At 42.9% G+C, this 21395-nt stretch overlaps 1 protein-coding gene across 12 annotated transcripts in view; it reads left to right on the top strand.

Annotated features, from left to right (window-relative positions):
* huwe1 (HECT, UBA and WWE domain containing E3 ubiquitin protein ligase 1) overlaps nt 1–21159 on the top strand; it is a 41330-nt gene extending 20171 nt beyond the window's left edge. For 6 of the 12 annotated variants that reach the window (XM_032574051.1, XM_032574099.1, XM_032574072.1 and 3 more), the window contains 44 exons: nt 104–185; nt 715–891; nt 977–1516; nt 1626–1821; nt 1990–2157; nt 2283–2431; nt 2514–2580; nt 2881–3104; nt 3202–3413; nt 3523–3705; nt 4151–4323; nt 4411–4550; nt 4695–4770; nt 4975–5073; nt 5297–5451; nt 5534–5693; nt 5884–6112; nt 6204–6382; nt 7010–7099; nt 7952–8112; nt 8621–8663; nt 9568–9939; nt 10074–10284; nt 10473–10597; nt 10881–11101; nt 11192–11583; nt 11683–12307; nt 12392–13094; nt 13192–13280; nt 13838–13994; nt 14105–14237; nt 14392–14594; nt 14686–14912; nt 15572–15674; nt 16087–16236; nt 16326–16571; nt 16658–16775; nt 16865–17005; nt 17096–17383; nt 18517–18622; nt 18749–18866; nt 19191–19372; nt 20047–20237; nt 20327–21159. In XM_032574051.1, coding sequence (XP_032429942.1) covers nt 104–185; nt 715–891; nt 977–1516; nt 1626–1821; nt 1990–2157; nt 2283–2431; nt 2514–2580; nt 2881–3104; nt 3202–3413; nt 3523–3705; nt 4151–4323; nt 4411–4550; nt 4695–4770; nt 4975–5073; nt 5297–5451; nt 5534–5693; nt 5884–6112; nt 6204–6382; nt 7010–7099; nt 7952–8112; nt 8621–8663; nt 9568–9939; nt 10074–10284; nt 10473–10597; nt 10881–11101; nt 11192–11583; nt 11683–12307; nt 12392–13094; nt 13192–13280; nt 13838–13994; nt 14105–14237; nt 14392–14594; nt 14686–14912; nt 15572–15674; nt 16087–16236; nt 16326–16571; nt 16658–16775; nt 16865–17005; nt 17096–17383; nt 18517–18622; nt 18749–18866; nt 19191–19372; nt 20047–20237; nt 20327–20429 — 8707 coding nt within the window. In that variant the 3' untranslated portion in view covers nt 20430–21159. The remainder of the gene's footprint in view (nt 1–103; nt 186–714; nt 892–976; nt 1517–1625; nt 1822–1989; nt 2158–2282; nt 2432–2513; nt 2581–2880; nt 3105–3201; nt 3414–3522; nt 3706–4150; nt 4324–4410; nt 4551–4694; nt 4771–4974; nt 5074–5296; nt 5452–5533; nt 5694–5883; nt 6113–6203; nt 6383–7009; nt 7100–7951; nt 8113–8620; nt 8664–9567; nt 9940–10073; nt 10285–10472; nt 10598–10880; nt 11102–11191; nt 11584–11682; nt 12308–12391; nt 13095–13191; nt 13281–13837; nt 13995–14104; nt 14238–14391; nt 14595–14685; nt 14913–15571; nt 15675–16086; nt 16237–16325; nt 16572–16657; nt 16776–16864; nt 17006–17095; nt 17384–18516; nt 18623–18748; nt 18867–19190; nt 19373–20046; nt 20238–20326) is intronic. The other 6 variants (XM_032574116.1, XM_032574125.1, XM_032574153.1 and 3 more) reach the window with 4 other exon arrangements.
* The last annotated feature ends 236 nt before the right edge of the window (nt 21160–21395 follow it).

Genomic DNA, 21395 nt, shown 5'->3' on the forward strand with positions numbered 1-21395 from the left:
GTTTTTTTAAAAATTGATCTTCATAAAAATGTTAGACTAGATTTTATTGAAATCTTTAGCATGTTTAAAAACCCTTTCATAATTGATAAAAATATCTTTTCAGATGGATCACACCAGTGCTGCTGCTTATTGACTTTTATGAGAAGATGGCAGTCTCTTCAAAACGAAGGGAACAAATGAACAAGGTAAAAAACCTTGTTCATAATGCAACAATAATGTTGCACTTATTGCACTTATTTGGATGCTCATAGGATTTTGTCCAATGTGTAGAGATGCTTTGGTTTCCTGGTTTTATTTGGGGGGGGGAAATAAAGGCTTTTGGAGAATAACCTTCTGGGGGCTAACTAAACATTTTACATTTTAGTAACTTAGATCATCATTATTAAAGGTTTATTTAATACATACTCATTTATAAACGTAAAGGCAGTGATATTTTTCAATTTCTCTAATATTGATAATGGCTTGCATGGATTAAAAACCCAAATAGTTTCTCAGAAAATCTGAATGTCATATGGTGACTCCTTTTTTTTTTTTTTTTATGAAAATGCTTTGATCTGACTATGTTGTGATCTACACAATCAAGGATTTCACAATTGCCTTTACCGAATTAGCGTGAACAAAGAACAACAAAAACTTTGTGTGTCAGTATTAAGGTTTATGTCAATGTGCCGTCCTTCTGAAACATGATGGTTGATTTTCTTTCCGCTTTTTCAGTATCTGCAGCCTAATGGAAATAACTGGCGATGGTTCGATGATCGCTCAGGGCGTTGGTGCAGTTACAGCGCCTCCAACAACAGCACCATTGACTCTGCATGGAGGGCTGGGGAGAGCAGTGTCCGCTTCACAGCTGGACGACGGAGATACACTGTGCAGTTTAACACTATGGTACAGGTGTGTGCTTTTGTATTACTCTTTCTGTAAAGCTTTTGGTTGATTGGCCCCTTTTATCTGACCGAAAACACTCTTTATTGGGCAGGTAAATGAAGAGACTGGCAACAGAAGGCCGGTGATGTTGACTGTCCAGAAAGTGCCTCGCATAACCAAGCCTTCCAAGGCTGGTAATGTTACAGACTCCGACAGAGAGGAGGGAGACAAAGCCAAAGTGGAAGAAAGCCAGACCAATGTGGACTCGGGAGCAGCTGTGGAGATGAGCGTTCCTAAAGACGACTCCGGCCAGCTGAAAGAGATGTCCTCTTCTCTGGTGTCCGACTACGCTCAGGGATCCGACATCGTTGTGAAGGGCCTGTCTGACGACATGACCACGGTTCTTATCCGGGCATGTGTGAGCATGATCAGCGTTCCCGTTGACCCCGACACCCTTCACGCTACTCTGCGTCTCTGTTTGCGCCTTACTCGTAACCACCACTATGCAATGATGTTTGCCGAGCTGAAGAGCACGCGGATGATTCTGGGGCTGACCCAGAGTTCTGGCTTCAACGGCTTCACGCCGCTGGTGACTCTGCTGTTCAGGCACATCATAGAAGATCCGGCCACTCTGCGGCACACCATGGAAAAGGTAAGTTTTGCTCATCAATGTAATTCTTATGGAAAATGAGAATACTGGCAGAAATTGACATTTTTTTATGTAAAAAAACACCTTTCACACAATATTTCTAATCTTTTAGGTGGTGAGGTCGGCTGTGACCAGCGGCGCAGGTAGCACCACCTCAGGTGTGGTATCTGGCAGTCTCGGTTCCAGAGAAATCAATTACATCCTCCGGGTCCTTGGGCCTGCTGCCTGTCGCAACCCGGAATGCTTTATTGAAACAGCCAGCAACTGCATCCGCATTGCACTTCCTGCACCCCGCGGAGCTGGGACCAGTAAGTCAGCAAACGCAGCCATCCATTGAGTGAACAGATCTCAGTTTATATGGAAGGAAAAATACTTATGAGCGCTACTAAATCTGAATTCATTTAGCACTCCATGTTTTATTTATGACGAATATTAATCTTTATTGCACATTTAAAATGCATTTCTTCTTTGCACAGCATCTGATGATGAATTTGAGAATCTTCGAATTAAGGGACCGAACGCTGTGCAACTAGTGAAGACCACGCCCCTGAAGCTGTCTCCTTTGCCCCCTATCCCTGATACCATCAAGGAGGTCATCTATGACATGCTCAACGCCCTGGCTGCCTACCATGCTCCTGAAGAACGTAAGACTTTTTCCTGACAGCCGTTGATTTGGAGAGTCTGATATGCATCGTTGGCGAATTACGCTCAGCTATTTGTGTACTCTTTTATGAAGCAGCCCATCTGTGTGTGTGTGTGTGTGTTACAGCTGAGCGGCCAGAGGAACGAGCTGCAGCTGCACAGAGCACTCAAGACCTCTGCCAGATATTGCAGGATGTTGGTGATGATGTTTACCAGCAGTACCGCCTCACGCGGCAGGGGAGCGACTTTGACTCTCAGTCGGCTTTCCATATCAACGTAGGGCTCATTGAAAAATCTGTATGGTTTGGACATTACTATTGACTTTTGCCATTAAAAGCTCTTCACCTTTTTCTTTCAGGCGCAAGTCTTTGCTGCCGACGGTGGTCCGGCTGAGTCATCCCAGTCTGGCACCCCACAAGGTGAAGGTAATTTTTCTTCTTTCAATAATTTGTTTCCCCACTTACTCTTAGAAAGATGTGAAGGCTAGCTGATCAGCACACAGAGTTGAAATACATGACATGGCAGCAGGGAGCATCTGAATAAATTTTTAAAAAGCTCAGACCTGTATTTATATAGGGAAATAAAATGAATCACACTTTGTTTTGTCTCTAATCAGTCTGCCATCAATTTTAGCTTTTTTGTGAGCGTTGTTGAGATTTCATGTTTTTAAATATATTTGTTACATTTTATCTCTTATCTAAAAAATCTCTCTGTAACTTCCCCAGCCTCCACACCAGAAGAGATGCGAGAGGAAAAGAAGGAACAGGAAGGTGAGAAGGGTGCCAGCTCTGATGAGAGCAAAGCTGCTAAAGTGAAGGCAAGCAAGCCTCTCATGCCTACTTCCACCATCTTGAGGCTGCTAGCTGAACTGGTCCGCTCCTATGTGGGCATCGCCACTTTAATCGCCTCCTATTCCTATACCGCTGGACAATCTGAGCTTATAAAGGAGGCGAGTACCTACGGAAGATTTCATCAACCTTTTAAGAAGTCTTTTGCTGCTGACTTATTTTCTTGCCCCATGTTGACTTGGTTTTGTAACCTAACAGGATTGCAGTGTTCTAGCCTTTGTGCTCGACCACTTGCTGCCTCACACACAGAATTCGGAGGACAAGGACACTCCGGCATTGGCACGTCTCTTTCTGGCCAGCTTAGCAGCGGCCGGCACAGGCACAGATGCCCAGGTCGCTCTGGTGAATGAAGTAAAAGCTGCACTTAGTCGAGCCCTAGCAATGACAGAAGGTGCTGAAAAACATGCCAGGTAAATAAGTTTAATGTACTTTATACACAATGAGTACAACATTATAGTCGCTGATCAGTTATGCGTTGGATCTTTTCAAACTTAATGTTGTCCTGACTTGTTTTCTCAGGCTTCAGGCAGTGATGTGCATTATCAGCACCATCATGGAGTCCTGTCCTTCTACATCGACTTTCTACAGTACAGCAGCCGCCAAGACTCAACATAATGGCATGAACAATATCATCAGGCTCTTTCTTAAGAAAGGACTGGTCAATGACTTGGCACGTGTGCCTCACAGTCTAGATTTGTCCAGGTAAACCATTAACCTATATTTTTTTTATTACAGAGTTCAAATTAAATGGAAGTTAGTCACATAAATTCAGCTAGTAGATTTGAATTCTGTTAGTTACTAATTAAAATTTCCTTTTGTTGTCCTTCTGGTTCGTCTTGCATTTCCCTTCTTGCAAAACCCAGCCTCACCATATTACTTTAATGTCAATTCGCTACTTTGTTTCTGTGTAGGATAGCATTTGTGCAGTCCTAAAATTTGTGTATTTTACAAATATACATTTTATAGCAAAGAAATGTTACTTTGCATCATACCCATATCTGACTTTTTGAACTTAGCCTCCTTTTTAAGTGGTTTTAATCTGGTAATTTGTACTTGTGTCTGTCTTGTGAAATATAGTGGCTAAACTAAATTTAGATTGGATTATTATTTGAGGGAGGTTTGCTCAAATCTGTTTTCTTTGCCTTAGTCCCAACATGGCCAACACAGTGAATGCAGCACTGAAGCCTCTGGAGACTCTGTCGCGCATTGTTAACCAACCCAGCAGCCTTTTTGGAGGCAAAGGCGCCTCCAGCAAGACCAAGACGGAACATGAAACGGTGGGCACTGCCAGGGATAGCAACAGCAACACACAGGATCCAGGTACCTACCAGAAACTGATGAGGTTCTTTCCAACTCCACTGATCACCACACACTTCCTTGATGTTCATAACGTAAAATCTGATCCAGGAGAGTCGGGAGAAACGGAGCCAGTGGACGGCAGCCACAGGGTTCAGGGGGCGGACACTGACCTCATGGATGGAGAAGCAGAAGGAGACACGGTGGTCATCGCTGGACAGCCAGAGGTTCTCAGCACACAAGCTATGCAGGTAAAATATGGTTCCATCTCGTGTAAATATTTTGAGGGTTTCATCTATGGTTAAGAATCTTTTTCAAAAATTAACACTACTTCAGAGATGTTGTCCTGACGATTTCTTTTGCCCCGTGACTTAATCGTGTTTTTCTTCTTGTAGGTTGAAAATGAGTTGGTGGACCTTATTGATGAGTTATTGGAGAGAGATGTTGGTACTGCAAATAGTACAATTATAGGTAAATCAATCAAAATACATTAAGTGTGATTGTGACGTTTAATGTAGCTTATACTATGATAATGTAGAGTATCCCAATACCCCAGTGAGACTGATGAAGGGCAAAATAAACTGCTTAGACATGGTGATTTAAAAAATTTTTTTTATTGGTGATGCTTTTGTTGACCCAAAGTCTACAACTCCTATTGTCTTTAAATCCAAATAGTTGGACGTAGCGGTGGGGATGAATCACAGGAGGATGTGTTGATGGATGAAGTCCCATCCAACATTAGCCAGGCGTCCACTCTTCAGGCTAACCGTGAAGGTATGTTGAGGACAGATCAGACAGCTGATTGTCATTTTTCATATTTTATTTTCATTTGTTAACTAGGGAAGCTAAGTACACAGTATGAAAACATTTTCTCTTCTTATTTAGTTTATTTACATTAAAAAAGCATCCCATTTGTTTCCAAGTTTGGCCCTGAAAAACATGACGATTATCAGAAAGATTAACACCCTGCTTACTGTGGCTGCTTTTATTGATACAGGAACTTTGTGTGTAACTTCCTCACTAGACTCGATGAACATTCTTGAACCAGAGGATGAGGAGCATACACAGGAGGAGGACTCGAGTGGCAGCAATGATGATGAAGACAGTCAGGATGAGGAAGAAGAGGAGGAGGAAGAAGAGGAGGAGGACCAGGTTTGGATAAATACAGGAAGGTTTGTTCAAGAATCTAATGATGGTTGTTGCCCATGCTCATTACTGCTGCTGTCTCTTTAAGGATGACGAAGAAGGAGATGAGGATGATGACGATGAAGGGTCAGAGATGGAGCTGGATGAAGATTTCCCTGACATCAACGCTGCACCACATATCCGCTTTGAACGCTTCGACAGGGATGATGACCTCATCATAGAGTTTGACAACATGTTTTCCAACAACGGTGGGTAGAAATTACTTATTAAAAAAACAGTCCATTTTTTTATTTTTCTATTTGTCCCTTAATGTCCAAATAATTTTTTCAATCTTCAAAACAAAATGTTCAATTGTTTTCTTTTTTTTTCCTCAACATTTTAAGAGATTTTGCCAGTGCTTTGACCTAATGCTTGCCATGTCTTCTGCTCCTCCTCCAGCTGACATCCCTTCCTCCCCAGGAAACATCCCCAGCTCCCACCCTCTTATGGTGCGCCACGCTGATCACAGTTCCCTCACTCTAGGCGTGGCCGGCTCTAGCAGCCGCCTGGCACAGGGCATGGGTCGCAGCCAGCGAACGCTTCGTCAGCTCACTGCCAATAGCGGACACACCATCCATGTCCACTACCCACATAACCGCCAGCCCAATCCTCCACTCATTTTGCAGAGGTAAAATGACGATGCTTCTGTGAAGGCTTGCTTCAGCTTATTTTCTTCTGGTAGTAATTAGAATATTTTATTCCCTCTTGTTCTGTTTCAGACTGTTGGGCCCCAGTGCAGCAGCAGACATTCTACAGCTGTCCAGCTCTCTGCCTCTGCAGTCCCGCGGCCGGGCCCGTCTTTTGGTTGGAAACGAGGATGTACACATCATTGCTCGTTCCGATGATGAATTGCTGGATGATTTCTTTCACGAACAAAGCAGTACTGGGGGACAAGCAGGTAAACATTACAATGAAGTCAAATCTAAAATCACTTTTTGACTGTGGGAACCTTTTCCACAAACAAGGCAGTTTCCCCACAATTTACCTAGGAACAAAGTTAAAGCAAAAAGGCTCTGCTAGCTAGCTAAGTATTTAATTTGACTATTTTATTTTCCCCAACAGCATTATGATTTAGGCATCTCAGTTCAAACTCATCTACAGTTTGTATTTTGTGTTAATTTTGGAAAAAAGTTGTCTGCTTATATCAATCAGTGAAGAGAGTGTCATACTGGAAGATTTAAAACTGTTTGTCCTAAAGCACAAAGAAAAACAACCGCCTGTCGATCATTACGGTTTCAGATTAGAAAATGAGCCACAGTTCTATCAAGTGTGAAGGGAGTACATGCTCTTTTTTTTAGCCGTCTTTTAGGCTTCAATTACTAACTAAATAAACATTCACAGAACTAAATATCTGTGAATGTTGCAAATTTTCCTGACTTTGAATTTTTTTCAGTTCCTAATTGTCGATACTTATTTCAAAAGTTAGATGGTTCTCTGAAACACAAGTCAAAACAAGTCATTTTGAAATATATTTTTGTTTTATTTTCCATTGCATGAAGTGCTATCGTGTGTTTTATCTCTCTAGGTACTCTCTCAAGTATTCCCACTGCCCTGACTAGATGGACAGATGAGTGCAAAGTCCTCGATGCTGAGAGTATGCATGACTGCGTAGCAGGTAAACCAATAATAAACATATTTCAACAACAATAAATTAGTAGTTAGACTTGCATAAGAGCATTGTTTGGCTTAGTTTATTGACAATAATAATAATTCCTTTTAATAAGAATTTAGTGGGACTTGATTAAAATTTGAGTAAATTACAAGGTCTGTGATTAATTAATCAAAATGAATTGCGTTTTAATAAAAAAATAATAATTACCTGGGCAAAGAGAAGCAGTTTTGTCGTCCATTGTTGCTGTTTGAAGATATAGTTAGTGGATCATGTTTACAGGCATACTAGAAACACAAATACAAACGTCCAGGCTTGACACTTTTGTATGATTTAAAGAATCTAATAAATGCGATTAGTTGCATTAAAATTTGTGTAGTTAATGAATAAAAGTTAAAAGTCAAAGTGCATGACCTCTTGTTTATACTAAATAGACCAGATGTGAAAGAGTAGTTTTTCTTCATAATACAGTTTTTCTGCAAGGTCTTAAAAGGTCTTGAATTGTTGAACAATCTTAATTTTAAATGCTACCAGATTTTCCATACTAGATATGAAATGACATTAAGTTAAATTTGTACATTAATTTTATGATTTCTAGTTTTGAATTTTTTTGGTGGGCAAGGGGCAGAATCAAAACTTATGGGATTTCCACTACCTGCTATTCATTATGGGAAAGTTTATTTTTAACGAGGTTTGGCTTGAACAACATTTTGTGACCTATAGTAACTAAATGAAACAACTAATGTGGCTCAGTATATAGATTTGTATAGTGTTGACCACCTTTGAGCTGCAACAACAAAAAATTGTTTCCTCGTGTCTAGTCCAACTATTAATTTCTTTTTTTGTGTGTGTGCTTAGTGGTGAAAGTGCCTATCCTGCAGCATCTGGAGAGTCTAAGAGATGAGGAACTGGAAGAGCGCAGGGAGAAGAGAAGAAGGCAGCTGGCCGAGGAAGAGGAGTCCAAACAGAATGAGAGGAGGGCGTCTGGGGCAGAGCAAGTCAGGGATCAGAGCCTACAGGTTTGCAGAGAAATAATTATGTTGGTGGCTGAAGAATTTGTTCTAGGGGATTTTTTAGTGCCTCGTATTAAACCAGTTTTCGCATTCCAGAAGCCTTAGATCAGCTGAGAGGCTAGAAAGCATCCTCTCAGCTGTTTGTTCTTTAGTTTTTTCCAGCAGTTGCTCCATGCAAGAACTGCCTGGGTTGCAGCTTTAGCATTCTGGTGATCATCTAATATTTCTTTTAATATCTATGTTTAAGAACATAGATATTAAAATATTAGACAGAGGTAAAAAGTTTCAAGGCATTTTTACTGGTTGCTTTGAAAGTAATATGGAACAGCTCAAATTCCAAATGTGAAAGAAAATGCAACCAGCACATAGCAATGATAAATGGCCCATTTGCTGCAAAACGGCTCTAAAGATATAGATTTATGCTAGGGTTTATGATGAGTTGATTTAAAATATGGATTTTAGTCATTTGTTTGGAAGAACTAACATTTTGCTTTTGGACGTTTTTTGTCCCCAGGGTTCTGGATTGGGGACAGTTAATGGTGCGGACAACACTGCAGGTACTGAGTTTTGTAATGTGGAACACTTTTGTTTTTGCTATTTTTAAAAACGTTTTAATGAAAGGTACCAAGAAGAAGGCACCCAGCTTCTGGTGCGTGCTGTGGGATGAGGTAGTAGTTTGTATAGTTTTAGGATCACACCAGATCTGGGAGATAACTATACAGTCTACTGTCTTTCTTATGGCCACGCCTTATCATCTGGACATGTGTATTTGGAGCAAAAATATTTTGTCTTTCTCCTTTTGTAAAGCTCTTGCCAGAAATTATTACATTTCAATGTGTGTGAAACATTTTTTTTCTTCATGCATGCATATATTGGGGGTGACAATAAGGGGACCTTTTTCTCTGTTGTGCTATAAAAGGAATTTTTCAGACAGTTTTTCATCCACTCTTCCACTTAGAGAAGAAGGGTCACTTTCAGTGATTACAAAGTTGATCTGGATGATTATTTTTATTTTCTGGTAAAATCAGTTCATCCTGATATTCTATGAAGAACACCACATAAGGTTTTTCATCACTCCTAGGGACACCAGTGAAAAACTACAAGTCGTCCATGCATGTTTTGCTGCAACTGCCTGCGCTGTGGTGAGGTAGTAAGTTGTGTTGTTGGATGGGATCAGGATTGTGTACCCCATACAGGAGATAACTATACAACTTACTTCCTTCCTCAGTGGAGGCTGATGGCTTCTAGGAAATATTCATTGTACTCTTGTGTGGATTTGCAGTCAACTGCTGAGCAGTTTCAGCTGCAGTTTTTATATGGCACCTATTTATGAAAATGTTTTCGCTAAGCATTGAAATATGAGAATTGGATGTAGTAGATGCATTTAAATGCTTATTTTAGTATGTGTAAAAAAACTCTAGGAAGACCTGTTTTAACACTCTCTCCACCTGGATGTCACAGAGGGTGAGCAGGCTCAGGAGGGTCCAATGGCATGCCTGGACGCACCCAGGGTCTCAGAAGGCTTCCTCACTGCTCCCCCGTCTGGAGAGGTCACTCCCACCACCCCTGCTCCCCACGAACAGGCCCTGGTCTCCCTGGAGACCGCTATTAGTCAGCAAGTCCACCAGCCAATTGCTGACCTGCTCCTGGCTGAGACGCACGCCAGCTCACTGGCTGCTCTGGCCGGGGCTGGACTTCCCACCCTGTCAGAAAGTCAGAGACCAAACACCGAAGCAGAAGCGTCTCAGATGGAAATGTCCCCGGCTCCTACAACTGGTGAGAGAGTTGGAGGAGGAGGTGGTGAAGGAGGAGCATTGGATGAAGGCAGGGAAGGTAGACTAACTTTAAACAGATTATTTACACAGTCGCCAACAACAAGGGCACATAAATACATTTGTTTTTGGAAACCTTTCTTCATGTTCTAAACCCAGAGAGGGAAGTTATAGGTCACCCTTTTCTCTCCTCAGCCTCGCTAAGCCCGGATATTGTAGAAAGCACTGAGCCTGTAGCGGTTGGCGTGTCGCAGTTGGAAGGATCCCCCATGGACACCAGCAGCCCTGCATCTGCTACTCAGGAAGAAGCTGCTCCCAATCCTCCGCAGACCACCCAGCTGTCCCAGGAGTTATCTGGCAGCAGGGAGAGTGGGCTGACTGATCGGCAGACAGATGCAGAGACTGGGTACGGAAAATTGCATATTTCAGATCAAACACATTGCCTGTATGACTCATTCTTTGTCGTTGTTGTTAAATTGCATTTTTACCAAGTACACAATTATAATTAACCTTTTATGCTTATCACTTGGGTTTGATTTTATATTGTTTTGGGTATTAACATTAAACAATGTCCATTTTCTGTTGCTTTATCAGCTCCACATCTGTTTCATCTCCTGGAGAGACGATGCCTCGGAGCGACAGTGCTGACAGCCAATCCCAGGCCATCCAGGAAGAGCCTCTTCCATCCACCAGCAATGATGAGGAGGATCCACTAGCTGGTAAAGATTTTAATGTGCTTCAGTGCCGCCAATAGAAAAGGCTGTTTTCTAATATTTGTAACAGTACACAAACGAGTGGCCCTAAATAATAATTAAAGAATTTTTCAATTATTTGTTTCTGCGAGGCTGAGATTGTTTGCAGTGAAACCAAGATTGATTTTTAGTCACTTAATGTTATCATTACAATAAGTTGCATAAATTTTTTTTAAAAATTATAATATAAAAATTTAGAGTCTATGATGTCTTCACAACTGCATTTCATGTTGTTGTTTTTTCTCTACAGGAATCAATTTGCCAGAAGGTGTGGATCCTTCTTTCCTTGCGGCCCTTCCAGAAGACATCCGTCGAGAGGTCCTTCAAAATCAGCTCGGCATCAGACCTCCTTCTCGTCCTCCTGCTGCCACAACTCTACCCTCCTCTAATGCGCCTGTGCTCGGAGGTCCAGGGGTTACAGAGGTCAGCCCTGAGTTCCTGGCAGCTTTGCCGCCTGCTATTCAGGAAGAGGTGAGATTATGGAAGACCAAGAATTTACCTTCTGAGATGTAATTTTCCAACCAACCCAAGAGTCTGATTTTAATTATTTTTTTGCCTTAGGTTCTTGCCCAGCAGCGAGCTGAGCAGCAGCGAAGGGAACTAGCGCAGCAGCCTCCACAGGGAGACACTCCTCTGGATCCGGTCACTTTCATCCAGACGCTGCCCTCGGAGCTCCGGCGGAGCGTTCTTGAGGACATGGAGGACAGTGTACTGGCTGTCATGCCGCCAGACATCGCTGCTGAGGCAGCCGCTTTGCGTAGGGAGCAAGAGGTGCGTCAGAGACAGCTAATGCACGAGAGGTTGTTCGGTCATAGCTCATCTTCAGCCCTTTCGGCCATCCTGCGCTCGCCTGCCTTCACCAGCAGGTTGGGAAGCAACCGAGGTGTCCAGTACACCCGTCTGGCTGTCCAGAGAGGAGGACCGTTTCAGATGGGGGGAGGAACAAACCACAGGTCTGGAGATATTTGGCTTTCTGTAATGCAAGATTTAGTATGAGATACCTTAGAAATATTCATACTTTCTAAACCACGTGGTTATTCTGTCTTCTTCAGACCGTCCAGTTCCAGCGTAGATTCTTTGTTGCGTCTTCGCGGACGATTGCTGCTGGACCACGAGGCGTTGTCCTGCCTGCTGGTTCTGCTGTTTGTGGATGAACCGAAGCTGAACACCAGCCGCCTGCACCGTGTGCTCAGGAACCTCTGCTACCACTCTCAGACCCGCGGGTGGGTCATCCGCAGCCTGCTGTCCATCCTGCAGCGCAGCAGCGAGAGTGAGGTCTGCCTGGAGACGGCACGTCTGGAGGATTCCCGTGGAAAAAGGAGCAACCAGGGCGGCTGCGGGGGAAAAGGTCCAGCCACCTCATCGTCATCATCCTCCTTAGAGCTGCTGAACAGGGTGGAGTCTCGGAGCTCCAGCCAGCTCTCTTGGCTCTCCGTCTCTATGGATGCAGCTTTGGGTTGTCGGACAAACATTTTTCAAATCCAGCGGGTGTCTGGCAGGAAGCACAGCGACCGGCATTCAGCCGGCAGCTCTACGGCATCCGGAGCACTAGGAGTACCGGGCGGCGCTGCAGGAGTCACGTGTGCAGCAGGCGGAGGTTCCACGGTTCACATCCACCCTCAGGCTGCTCCAGTGGTCTGCAGACATGTCCTGGATACACTAATCCAGCTAGCTAAGGTTAGATTTCCATTCATTTAATCAATAGTTCTTGATATAAAATATTAGTTTATAATACTTCCTCATTCTTGTGTGTTTCTGCAGGTGTTTCCAAGCCACTTCACCCAGCAGCGATGTAAGGACATTTCAGCAGCTTCCTCTGATCTGGATTCTCGCCTTTGCACAGGTTCTTCTGGGGGAGGAAGCGGAGTTGGTAGCTCCAGGTCAGGCTCTCAGTCTCAGAGTAACCCCAATACTCCAAACTCCCTGAGCTCCTCTATAGCGACTCCTCAGTCTTTAGGCATCTCCACGGATTTCTGGGACCTGCTTGTTAAGCTTGACAACATGAACGTCAGCCGCAAGGGAAAAGCCTCGATGAAGACGGTGCCCCTGGGCGGCGGTGCGGAGGCCGACGGAGCGCAGTTCAGCCTAGAGACGTCCCCTCTTGGCCAGCTGATGAACATGCTGTCGCATCCTGTTATCAGGCGGAGCTCCTTGCTCACCGAAAAGCTGCTGCGCCTTCTCTCCCTCATATCTATTGCCCTGCCTGACAACAAGGCAACGGAGGTGCCTGCTGCACACCCGACCCCACAGACCGCCAACTCGAACATAGCTAGCTCAGGGTCCACATTGTCGATCACGACACAGGGTCCAGCGTTGGTGGGCTCTGCTCATCCCACTGTGACGGTGCCTGCTGTCTCAGGAGGAGCCGTACCCCAGGGAACTTCCTCAGGAACGAGCATAACTGTCTCACAGGCTTCTTCTACCACCATCTCTATACCACCATCTACTGGAATAACCTCTACAGGTAACCCATGAAGTACTCAAGTTTATCCACACATGGCTCTGCAACACATTTAGTCAGAAATTAATTTGATGGACTTTTGGTGTGAAACATTTTATAGGAAAGCAGAGGAGCTCTGCTGTGAGTATAGAGAGCGACAAGATGGCCTCTACAGGACTCACAGAGAAACAACTTCAACTATCTGTGGAGGTATGATGAGATCTCATAATCCTGTTGGATTTTGTCTTTCTTTTTTTTTTTGGAAAACGTTCCCTTTAAAATAAGATAAATGTTATGAGACAGAATATTTGTTTACTGACTGGAAGCAAAGAGTAAAGATTCATTGAAGCCATAGATTACTCTGGACCCTCCTAAGAGCAGCAATAATAAGCCTATTGTATTGGTTGAAAATATCATCTTAAAACCTGAAGCTGTCCCTGAAATGACTATCTGGGCTCCTAAAATAATTGTTTAGCCATTCACTGTATGTTTTTGCAGTTCTTACAGTATTTATTGTATCTTGTCTTTTGAAACAGTTTTCTGTCCAACTCATCCCACTCTTTGTCTTTATGACAGAGATGTTAATCACGCTGTCAAAAAGCAAACAACAATTCAACTACTTCCTTTCTCACTTGAAGTGTCTATCATAACCGAGGTTTAATATAGCAGTTTATGCTTAGTGCTTGCAATAAATAGGACTCTATAAGTCTTACCTGATCTCTTAAAATTTTGATGATTTAAAAATGTTTCTCCTTCGTCTCTCTAAGGTGTTGACATCTCACTCATGTTCAGAGGAGGGACTAGAAGACGCTGCTAACATTTTGCTGCAGCTATCTAGAGGAGACGGCTCCACCAGAGACACGGTGCTCAGACTGCTCCTTACTGGAGCCAGACACCTGGGATACACTCTATGCAAGCAGATTGGTCAGTACTCACAAGTGCTTCACACGTTTCATCATTTCCTTGTTGATTTAAACACCCGTTTCTTTTCAAGCTTGCAACCTTGATTTTTTTTGTGTGTGTGTGTGTCTCAGGCACGTTACTGGCGGAGCTGAGAGAGTACAACTTGGAGCAACAGAGGCAGGCACAAGCAGACTCCCATTCCCCAGACGCACCTCCAGAGGACACCTCCTTATCTGCCAGATTAAAGGGGAAGATGACCAGCAGGTGAGCATGTGATGAGTGTGTGGGTTGCTCACCATCATTAGACCACAGAGGCAGTTTTAAAGTTGTAATAAACAAGCGTTTAACATATTTTTGTCAGTTACTACTCTACGTGGCTGACTGTTTGTTACAGACTTTATTATTGGTCGGTACACAGGTTCGATGGTTCGGAGAGTGTGGTGATTGTGGCTGCACAGAAGCGCACTCTGGGGGGACGTGAGTTGCAGCTTCCCTGCATGAGCTCGCTAACATCCAAAACATCAACACAGAAGTTTTTCCTGCGAGTGCTGCAGGTGATTATCCAGCTGCGTGAGGACACACGGCGTGCCAACAAGAAAGCCAAACAGACAGGCCGGTTAGGTAAGATGATTTTCCAGCTACAATCCCTTCGAGCTCTATATGGAATATTTTCTAAACGTAAACTAAAACCTGTCATCTGCTCAAACGCCAGGCTCCAGCAGCCTGGGCTCAGCCAGCAGCATCCAGGCCGCAGTGCGGCAGCTTGAGGCTGAGGCCGACGCCATCATTCAGATGGTGAGAGAGGGGCAGCGTGCACGTCGGCTCCAACAGGCCCCCCCACCTGCCGTCCCTTCTGCATCTGCCGCTGGATCCTCAGTGGCTGCCCCCCATGCTCCCACTGGTGCTGCTCCCCCTACTGGCACGGCTGCTGCTGCCACGGTTAGCATGGCTGCACTGACAGCAGGCATATTCCTACTTAACATTGCCTTTTATACAACCGAAGAACCTTTGAGAAAACTAAAATCACCAGACACATTGTGTGGTAGTTCAATCCTCGCTACTGTCATTATGTTGATAAATGCTTTAAAATGACTCTTAAATATACATTTTTTGCTACATCTAATTAGAAGCTGGCTTTATTGGGTTTAGGTTTTATGACAATTGTGTGAAATCACAGTATTTTCTTCCAAATCCTTTTTTGTTTATCTGCAAACATAATTGTGTATGCTGTCATCCAGTTGCTTTCATCTCAGTTGGTTTATGCACCGATACATCACCTTTGCTGGCATGATGAACGTTGACGGCCCCATCAGTCAATCAGATGTGCCTGTAATTTGTACTTTGTGTTTCAGTGCGTTTGCATTGATGGGTTCTGTTGTTTAACCATGAATGTTTTGCTTGCTTCACTGCTCATTTCTGTTTGCTGGCAGATGTCGCTTAATGCTTTTTCCTTGACCTTCTTCCCTCAAAACTCTGTTTCTGTAGACCATGGGAATGTCATTTTGCATGGCAACCTTATAAGAGTTGCATTTCGGTGTAGAAAAACAACTATATTTTATATGTTTTCCTGTTGCTGATTGTCCGTCTGTTTTCTTCAGTCTGATGTTCAGTCGGCGCCAGAAGCTCAGTCAGCACAAAGAGATGAATCTCCAATGGATGTTGACCAGCCGTCTCCTCTGGAGCAAGATGCTGCGCCTCTGGGTATGAATTACTACAAATAGCCATAAATGTTACATCTGTTTATAATAGATTTCAATAAAACTTGTTCCTGTGATGGTATGTAGACTTAGTAACATGGTTTGTGATATTGTATGCAAATTGCGTATCATTGAGCATTATTAAAATGCTTATGAATATATTTGTAATTATAAATTTATAAAAGTATTTGAGTTTGAAACATAAGAAATATATTTTGATTGTTATAAATATAATAACTGCACATTTTCCTTACAATTAAAGCACTTTATATATAAATGGGGAAATACTTGGAATTGTTGCTTTCTTGTGAATTACTGAACTAATATTTAGCCGTATAAATGCAAAATTGCCATTTGTTGTGTTTCTCGCTATGGCGCACACCTTTCTGAAGTCCATATTTGACTTTTCTTTTTAGACGAAGAAGGAAACGCTCAGTCAGAGAGCGAGGAGAAAGTTCCAGACCTCCCTCTGCTCAGTGAGCAGCTGCTGCTGGATGAACTGTGGGACATGCTAGGGGAGTGTCTGAAGGAGCTGGAGGAGTCGCATGACCAACATGCTGTGCTGGGTAGGTGGAGTTTCGTTTAAGAAATGCTGTTATTTTGAAGAAGCCAGGTTTGGCGATGCACAGCAGTGACTGATGATCCGTTTCCCCAGTGCTCCAGCCAGCTGTGGAGGCCTTCTTTCTAGTTCACGCCACAGAGCGAGAGAGCAAGCCTCCTGTTAGGGACACGCGGGAGAGCCAGCTGTCCCATATTAAAGATGAGCCCCCACCGCTGTCCCCGGCCCCCCTCACGCCTGCCACCCCTTCGTCCCTGGACCCGTTCTTTTCCAGAGAGCCGTCCTCCATGCACATCTCCTCTAACCTCCCACCAGACACCCAGAAATTCCTCCGCTTTGCTGGTGAGACTGAAGGACATTGAAGTAAAAAGAGGGAATTTTGTTTCAATGCATTGTTCAGTTTCTAACAGGACTGATTGTATTTTTAGAAACTCACCGCACAGTGCTTAATCAGATCCTGCGACAGTCGACCACTCACCTGGCTGACGGGCCCTTTGCAGTATTAGTCGACTACATCCGGATTTTGGACTTTGACGTTAAGAGGAAGTAAGAGGAATAATTTCGCACCGTCACCATGTGCCACGTTCACCAGGGACGTTTGATCAAATCCGATTGGTTTTTTGCATCACTTTAAGGTACTTCCGCCAGGAGTTGGAAAGACTGGATGAAGGCCTTAGAAAGGAGGACATGGCTGTTCATGTGAGGCGCGATCATGTGTTTGAGGACTCCTACAGGGAACTGCACCGCAAGAGCCCCGAGGACATGAAGAACAGACTGTGAGCTGTTATTGCTTCTGTTTTCACTTCATGTCTGTAATTCAGAACCATTTTACCGAACCTCCACGTTCTACCATGGCTCTGTTGCAGATACATCGTGTTTGAAGGGGAGGAGGGTCAGGATGCTGGTGGCCTGCTCAGGGAGTGGTACATGATAATATCTCGGGAGATGTTCAACCCCATGTACGCCCTGTTCCGCACATCACCTGGCGACCGCGTCACCTACACCATAAACCCCTCGTCTCACTGCAACCCCAACCACCTCAGCTACTTCAAGTTCGTGGGTCGCGTTGTGGCCAAGGCGGTGTACGACAACCGGCTGCTGGAATGCTACTTCACTCGCAGCTTCTACAAACACATCCTGGGCAAGAGTGTCAGGTACCTGAGCCTCCTGCACTCACAGTAAACCGAATGTTACATATGCTTCTATTTAAAGCTTTGTGCGTCGCCATTTTATGAAGCAACTATTACCCTCAGCCTTCACTATATGACAAATGTTTACATTTTGACCTCTAAGATTCCAGTTTTGCAGTTTGATTTTGTTGTTTAGTATCTTAAAACACAAAAAAGGGGTCAGGGCCATTTTTTGTGCAAAGTTGTTTGTAGTTTTTCTTGCATTCCTTGGGCTCAAGAAATACTTTAAAATTATTTATGTCCACGATTGCCATCATTAACTTCAGTCCTAAATTTTAAATATTGACAGTTTTGTAAATGTTTAACTACGTAAAGATCTTTTTAGAAGAATATTTCCTACTACCCCTCTCATGACAGTTGGATGTTTTTTTTGAGAAGGTATTATTTAATGATACATTCAAGTTGTAGTTGGAACTGGGAAATTCTGACTTTCCAGTCAAAAAAAATTTAATGGAATACCCTCCAATGTCAGATTTCCCAGTGGGAAAGTGGGAGCAACTCCTACTGCTCCCAGTTATGACTTCCAAGCCTGGCTTTGTGTTTCAATATGGCCACTCCTCACATCAGTAATAAGATGTGGTGGAAATATGTTTATTTTATAAGATATGTATGTAAGAGTGCGTCTAAAACCAATATTATATGTAGGCCGTGCAATTCTAAACTGAATAAATTGAGTGGTTGTTGCTTATGGAAACAAAAGCTTAAAATGATGTTGATAAGAAGTATTGCGAATGTCTACTTGGCTGTTGCCATGTTGAAATCCCGGCTTCACAGACTGTAAGGAAAAACTGGAGCACCGTTTCTTCTGATCTCAAATGATCTCCAACTTCCTAGGTAGCTGGAATACAGCAGGGTTAGTGGACTCAGATGCATTTTGATTGAGACTCAGTGGGATCAGGAATACGGAAGGGACACAGATTCCTCTGTTTTAAAAAAATAACAATAAAGACTAATTTAATACAATTTGCTCACGTATAACCCACATAGTTATACAGAAACACAAAAATGTCACATGAACCTGGAGAGTTAAATTACTTAACCCCATCCCCATATTTTTTTGTTTCTCAATGTTTTGCACTCATCTTTTGTTTCTACAGGTACACGGACATGGAGAGCGAGGACTACCCGTTCTTCCAGGGTTTGGTGTACTTGTTGGAGAACGACGTGTCCACACTGGGCTATGAACTGACGTTCAGCACAGAGGTCTGTGTCTGTCATATTTCAATCTGTGGTTTATTTCTCATCACAACCCATTAGATAGAACTTGACCACACAATCAACATAATTTGAGATGTAAAAGTTGTATTTTGCAACTATTGCTGGTTTTAGGTCCAAGAGTTTGGAGTGTGTGAAGTCAGAGACCTCAAGCCGAACGGCGCCAACATTCTTGTCACAGAGGAAAATAAGAAGGAGTACGTCCATCTGGTCTGCCAGATGAAAATGACTGGTGAGCTTCTGAATATTTATGTCCCCAAACAATGAGGGTCTTTGTCACACTAAGGAGTAAACAGTGGAGATTTGTGCTTGTTTGAAAAGTTAGTATTGTATTAAATCTCCGCATGCTGACTAAAGGTGTAATGTAGAAACACAGCCACTAGATGACAGCAATTATTCTTAAATATTCAGCAGACAGTGTGCTGCTGGAACAAGACCTCTATACCTGTATTACGCTTACATAAGCCTTTAAATTGAAAAATATAACGATTTCAAGCACATTTTTTATCAGACTGTTTTTCGTTTTGGCCGTAATTGTATTTATTTTTATTTTTAGGCGCAATCCGCAAACAACTGGCAGCCTTCCTTGAAGGGTTCTACGAGATCATCCCCAAGAGACTGATCTCCATCTTCACAGAACAGGAGCTGGAGCTGCTCATCTCTGGCCTGCCTACCATCGACATCGATGACCTGAAGGCCAACACTGAATATCATAAATACCAGTCCAGCTCTATTCAGGTAAAGTTCAGTAATAATTTCAAAACGTTTTAACAAGTTGGAGTTGGGATTGAGAGGAAGTGATACCAAACACAAGATTCTTTTACTGTGGATCCTGCAGCTCCTTAAAAAGTCCAATTTTAGGCCTTGAGGAGTCTTAAATATGCAAGTTTCCACAATGTTTCTTTAATTACATTTAGTTAGGTCTCAGATTTACTCTGGCTAATTACTTGATTATTCTTTTTATTTGTTTTCCCCTCATAATACTGTGAAAGCGTTTGTTCATTACGTTTATTCTGGTTCTGGTTGAAGAAGCTGGGTTTTGCTTTTTGTTGTGAACAAACTTCAAGACCTGAACTTTGCCCTCCGTCCTTCCAACTCTCCACCAACCTTTCACTATTTCTAACTTATTTGAGGAAATGAATCAAAGGGTTCTAAATTTATCTAGTGTTAAACATAAGTTGTTAAAGTGTCATTTTAAAAGTTCACGTAGGTTCCAAATCAAAATTAAAGCTTTCAAAAAAAATCTCTCAAAGGCTTTTTAAATTTGACTAAAACTTTAAAAAGGCAGGTAGAAAATTAGTTTCTACAAAATTCAGAATGCTCTACAAAAACATTATTTATTTAAAAAAAAAAAAAAAAGCGTTTCTTAAGCAAAAATACTTACTTTTTGTTATCTTGTCTTTTCTTGGCAGATCCAGTGGTTCTGGAGAGCCTTGCGGTCCTTTGATCAGGCAGACCGGGCCAAGTTCCTGCAGTTTGTCACCGGCACATCCAAGGTTCCCCTCCAGGGTTTCGCTGCTCTAGAAGGCATGAACGGCATCCAGAAGTTCCAGATTCACCGCGATGATCGATCAACTGACCGTCTGCCATCTGCTCACACCTGGTAAGCAAGAAGCGGCTCAGTATCGCGTCGCTTCTGAACGTCTAAACGGAGCTAAACTAACTTGTTTTTGTTCGACTGTGCCTCCTCAGCTTTAACCAGCTTGACCTTCCAGCCTACGAGAGCTACGAGAAGCTGAGACACATGCTGCTGTTGGCCATTCAGGAATGCTCAGAGGGGTTCGGACTGGCTTAAATCATGAGACTCAGACATGCATACACCTAATTAGTTTGCCTACTCCTGACACATTCACACTGATAACCTCTGAACGCACGCACACACCATCATAGACATTACTGGATTACTTGTTGAATGGCCTAGTCTCGCTGGTTTCTATTCCATATAAAACCGATAAAACCAGTGAGTGAAATAGACTGATTGATATTGCGTACAACACAGAGAGCCTCATTTGGACACGCTCGTGTCTCCCTTCCCAATTTATCGCAAATGCAAGCGAGGATTCATGGACTAATAAGAGATGTTTTCTTCATTTAGTTTGATTTCTCTGTACAAAAGGTTTGGGAGTTTATTATGTTCAATCTTTTTTGTTCTCTGGCTGTGTAAAAAGAAAAAAAAGAATGTTGTTTGAACAGGATGGTTATAAAACCTTTGGGGAAAAAAAAACATGTTGGTGGTTTCCTGTTGCAAATTTGTGACATCACAAGCCTTGACAATGGGGGACATTTTTATGGGTTGGGGGTGTATGAACAACTCAAAGTTTTGGAGATATTCACCAAAATGCACTTTTCAAAGTTTTGTGGCATTTTTAAGGAAGGATGGTACAAACAATGAAGAGAAAACCTTAAAGTGATTTAAAAACATTAACCATAAATTCTAGAGTATTTTTGGCTATTAAACCGCTGACCCAGCCTTGAGCCTTTGAATCAGAGTGGAATAACTACATGAATAAATGCATAAAATTTCATTCATTGTCTCTTTAAAAGTGTTTTAGCCATTGTTTGCAGTTTATTTCTTTTACAACTGAATGTGTCGGACTACAGCCTCCGTAGCTGGACTCCAGATGGAGCGATGAATCAATTCAGTGTGATGTCATCCTGCACTGCATGAAGCCTTAGGGTTGAAACTTCTTAACAGGTTGTTTTTTTCCTGCGGTCCCTGAATGTGTCCGATTCCAGAGCATCCTTCACTCCTGAGGAAGAG

Source organism: Xiphophorus hellerii, chromosome 1 (assembly GCF_003331165.1).
Source record: "Xiphophorus hellerii strain 12219 chromosome 1, Xiphophorus_hellerii-4.1, whole genome shotgun sequence".
Lineage (NCBI taxonomy): Eukaryota > Metazoa > Chordata > Actinopteri > Cyprinodontiformes > Poeciliidae > Xiphophorus > Xiphophorus hellerii.